Here is a 4122-nt window from a genome sequence, read left to right as displayed (position 1 = left end):
CACACCAGCCCCTCTGCGTGCGTGAAAACTGGTGTGTGGGCGAATTGCTAAACACCCACACAGCAGCCCCCCGTGTGGTGAAAAAGGACGTGTGCGCGACTGGATGAATGCCCACACACCAGCCCAGTCCTACGTGACACACAAAAACTGCTAGAACGCGCCAAGATTCGTGCGGAATTGATTGGACGAGGATCCATGCGTGTGGGCGAGTTGCCAGACGCTCACACGTGTGGGCTTTAGTCTTTCCGTATATTTTTGCACAAACTTGATCAAACTTTAAAATAGTTTGACTCTTCAACAAAGTTGAAAGTACACTCTTTCAAGGAAGGAGGGAGTATTTCTTTGTACTTTAAGGGAAACTAGATCATGGTGACGCGCGTTGCCGCGCCCGCCTTTTTTTTTTTGACAACACATCATGATTCACAGCATGGGTGAGAGTAGAATCCGAATAAGGAAAAAAAATTACAATGCTTATCTCAGTTATTGTCTCCATGTACCGTTTAAAAAACTTTTAATCTCATGCATCAAGGGGGCATTCATAGAATAATTTTTTACACCATCGGCCACTTTCTTCTCCAACCCAGTACAGAATATGTACAATGGTGCAGAAGGCCACAAACCGAAGATTCAAACTATCCCATTGAAAGGATAACTTATTAAAAAAAAACACTTGGAAGAACGAAGGTAAATGTCACATTATCTATGTCATGCAAAATACTACTCCATGACTACAAAATTTTACATCCGTGCAGTGCTTCCGTGCAACTGAACTTGCCTGCATGATTCCTGTCAAATTATTGTCAGAAAGTGTCTCATTAATCTTCTGCATGGCTAGGCTTCAAACTGGATACTTGTGGAAGATTAAGAAATGCTTCAGTTCACATGCAGAGGCTCGGCTGATATGAAAACTACAACAAAGGTGGGGAGAAGGTCTACCTTACCCTTGAATTCAGATCAAGATGCAGAGTCGGGTCGCGGTACAGCTGCAAAGGCATGGAGGCAGATTAAGGAGGACAGCCAGTGATGGATGCCACGGCTTGTTGAGCGACCGTCATAGCCACCAGGGAGGAACGCTGCAAGACACGACATTAAAAAACACTGCGGAGGAAGAGTACATCGCGGGAGGAGGGCACCGACACAGAGGACAAGCTTGCCGGCGGGACAGAGTACGACGGCGACGCATCGCGAATGAGCGAACGGACAGAGGAGCACAGACGGGACAGAGGACGGCAGCAGCGCATGGCGGACGAACGAAAAGAGGGATGGATAGGGCTGGGCAACAGAAAACCTTGGAGGACCTGGCCTGTTAACATGTCAATGAAGAAGTGTTTGCACGTTTGACTGACCTGGGCCTTTGATTTTACGGGCCCGATTACGGAGAGAAGCCCGAGCTCATTCCGCGGAGCAGCAGCCCGTGAAACGTCCTGAGTACGTGAACGACCTGGACGAGCGTGTTAACGACCTGGGAGAAATCTTGTGCGTACATAACAGCGATCCAACGGCTAAAAACATTAAATCGCTGTGAAGGCTTCTAGCTAGCTGAGTTATACTGTTTAGTAATATGATCACCATGCAAAAACATAATAGAATTGAGGTTTTAAAGAATCATAATGAAATATACTTTATAGATGCAATTTATCATCTCATGTAAACTTGATCCTAAGGTCCTAAGTGTAGGATTCAGTACGTGGCACTATAAAAACATGTTTACATAACCGATAGAGTTTTATATGACCGCGATCCCACACTCTGATACAAGTTCAACTTCAACCTCAGACAACATTGCGCATAGCTCCCGTCTACATTTTGGGTGCCTTAGCATGTAGAGAAGTATCGGCACAGCATACTTGACCTGCTTCTTGACGCCAGTCACTTCATAAGCAAATGTCAATGCATAGAGCATAAAAACAGGCGCCCTGTGTTACAAAAGTGGGAGAGATAATTCTATTATCAATAATAATGATGGAGCATAAAAACAGGCACCCTGTGCCAGTAAACAACCAAACAAGTTCTGCCAACGACAATGTACTAAAAAAGAAGACAAACATGGAACTCACATGATAGCATCAAGTGGAGAATATTTTCGATTGTAAGTTACGACCATGATGAGGACCATGATAACTGCACAGGGAAAAACAAACCACAAAATTTACCCACAGAAGTTTGGTTTTGTAAATTATTAGATGTATATGAGGCTTGGTTAACAACTAACCAAATTTAAGTCGGGTGATGAGGTCATTGGCAAAGCCCTGTTTCCGGAGCTCCAACGAGACGACACTGAGCTTGTAGAACGCATAGCCGAGAGCGGTGCTGACAAACATGGACGGATCCATCTTCCACAGTTGATAGCACCCGACGCAGGCGATCAACGCTCCTGCAAAGACCTCGTCAGATTACATAAGAAGTTATTGATTGTAGTACTATCTTGAAGATGCACATAGGCTTATGTACCGAAGGGCATGCCGATGTGGTAGTCCTCCGTGTCATATATGGTCTTCTGAGACCGGAAGTGGTGGAAGTTATCCAGGAGTGGACGGAACACGCCGGCGACCATGGCTTTTAGCGCCGCGACCGCCTCCGTGGATTCGCGCGAGAACCGTTCTTGCATGGTGGAGAAGTCCTCCGGGCGTAATTCGTCTTCGTCGGGGAAGTATTCTCCCCACGGCCACAGCTTGGCGTACGGATCGGTCTTCGTGACGCCCTCTTTATCCGCTGGAGCGCGCGGGCAAGGCTCCTTGGTGGCGCCGCCGTCGTCCGCCGGAGCGCGCTGCTTGAATCTCAGGCGCGCGTGCGCGCGCAAGGGCCCCTGCTCAGTTAGTCACGATCGGGCTCAGCTCGGAGAAGAACATCAGTAGCAATAGTGAAGGGATTAATAAAGGAAGAGAGGGGTCAAGGTGCTAATGCAATGCTCACCACCGTCGTCGTCGAGCGCGCCAGGCGGGGCGTGCGGGCGGGCGCGAGGAGACAGACGCGCGCAGGGGGAGAAGAAGCTGGCGGAGCCGCACCAACGCGCGTGGCGGCGGTGAGAGCGAACCTCCCGGGGGACAGGACGAGGGGGTAGGCCATCGAATACGGGACTGTGCGATGGACGTTGGGCGGTAGACCGAGACGCCGAGACTTCACCAGGTGCTGATACGAGCGAAATTTGTGCAGGTTCTGGTCGATGGCTTTGACACGCTGGTTTGGTTTTGTGCGCTCGTTTTTCGATTAAAAGGTCGTCTGTGTGCCGTACATATCCTTAGTAGGGGTCGGACTCTGCCATAAGGTTTTGACACGGTCGCCTGGCAGTTCCTCTCGATTTTGTTTTTGAGAAACTCTCTCCATATTTTTATGCATTATTATATGGTTGAGCTGTGAACCAACTAGTTGGATAGTTAGAGAATCTACAACCAGGCGCCTCAAACCTCTCTCAAACGTTCGGGCGGACGTTCGATCATTACCGGTCAAAAAACCGACCCCTAAAGAAAAGACTCCGACCGAGACGGGCGCATCAAACGTCCGGGCTGACCGCCACACCTCATGTCCAATTCAAATGTTGGGCGGAGGGGGAGGCCTAGGCGCAACCAGACGTGTCCGTCACCTCGGACTTGTCACCCCGACCCCGTCATAAATTGCATCAAATTCATCAAACCCTTCGCCCTCCTCCTGCGTCCCTCCACCAATTCCCGCCTCCGAGCACGCTTGTTCCCCATGCTCGCCGACGGCCCGCATTCATCACCCTAGATGTCGTCCAGTCCGTCCCACAACACCATGACAGAGGCTGCGTCGGCATCGCTGTCCCGTCCTTGAGTACGTTGTGCAAGACGGAGAACCGAAGGGACCGCCGACGGAGGCAGCGTGAGAGGGAAGCAGCGTCGCAGGGAGCGGATGCAGACCTCGAGGAGCAGTTGTCCTCCCTGCCGTGCCCTGGGCCCCACACCCTGTCCATCCAGCCGCCGACAAGGATTGCACTGTCGGACTAGGGTGGGATAGAGGGGGATCCGACCGCCGGTTGGGGTATTCGGGGAAGCTTTCCGCCAGCACACATGTTGCCGGTGGACGTCTGTCAGGCGCCGCAGCTCGTACACATCCAAAACATTTTTTTATATGTTTAAAAAGAATTCCAATACATGATCAACATTT

At 50.3% G+C, this 4122-nt stretch overlaps 1 protein-coding gene across 1 annotated transcript; it reads right to left on the bottom strand.

The window, feature by feature from the left end:
* Positions 1 to 1581: 1581 nt before the first annotated feature.
* On the bottom strand, positions 1582 to 3186 carry LOC123116436 (uncharacterized). Its single transcript, XM_044537392.1, has 5 exons — positions 2914 to 3186; positions 2452 to 2806; positions 2213 to 2374; positions 2058 to 2121; positions 1582 to 1916 (listed from the first exon to the last, which is right to left on the bottom strand). Exons 1-5 carry the CDS (start codon positions 3064 to 3066, stop codon positions 1727 to 1729), a joined length of 924 nt encoding a protein of 307 aa, XP_044393327.1. The 5' UTR covers positions 3067 to 3186; the 3' UTR covers positions 1582 to 1726.
* Between the last annotated feature and the right edge of the window lie 936 nt (positions 3187 to 4122).

The sequence above is a fragment of the Triticum aestivum genome, chromosome 5B (assembly GCF_018294505.1).
Source record: "Triticum aestivum cultivar Chinese Spring chromosome 5B, IWGSC CS RefSeq v2.1, whole genome shotgun sequence".
Classification (NCBI taxonomy): Eukaryota; Viridiplantae; Streptophyta; class Magnoliopsida; order Poales; family Poaceae; genus Triticum; species Triticum aestivum.
Note: the sequence above shows the minus strand (reverse complement) of the source record. Positions and strands in the feature narration are given on the sequence as shown.

Bases quoted from the DNA above. Each gene is read 5' to 3' on its own strand.
- LOC123116436 (XM_044537392.1), bottom strand. From the start codon at position 3,066: ATGGCCTACCCCCTCGTCCTGTCCCCCGGGAGGTTCGCTCTCACCGCC. The intron at 2,807-2,913 runs GTGAGCATTGCA...CTAACTGAGCAG, and splicing joins CGCGCTCGACGACGACGGTG to GGGCCCTTGCGCGCGCACGC. The intron at 1,917-2,057 runs GTGAGTTCCATG...TTTGTAACACAG, and splicing joins TCTCCACTTGATGCTATCAT to GGCGCCTGTTTTTATGCTCT.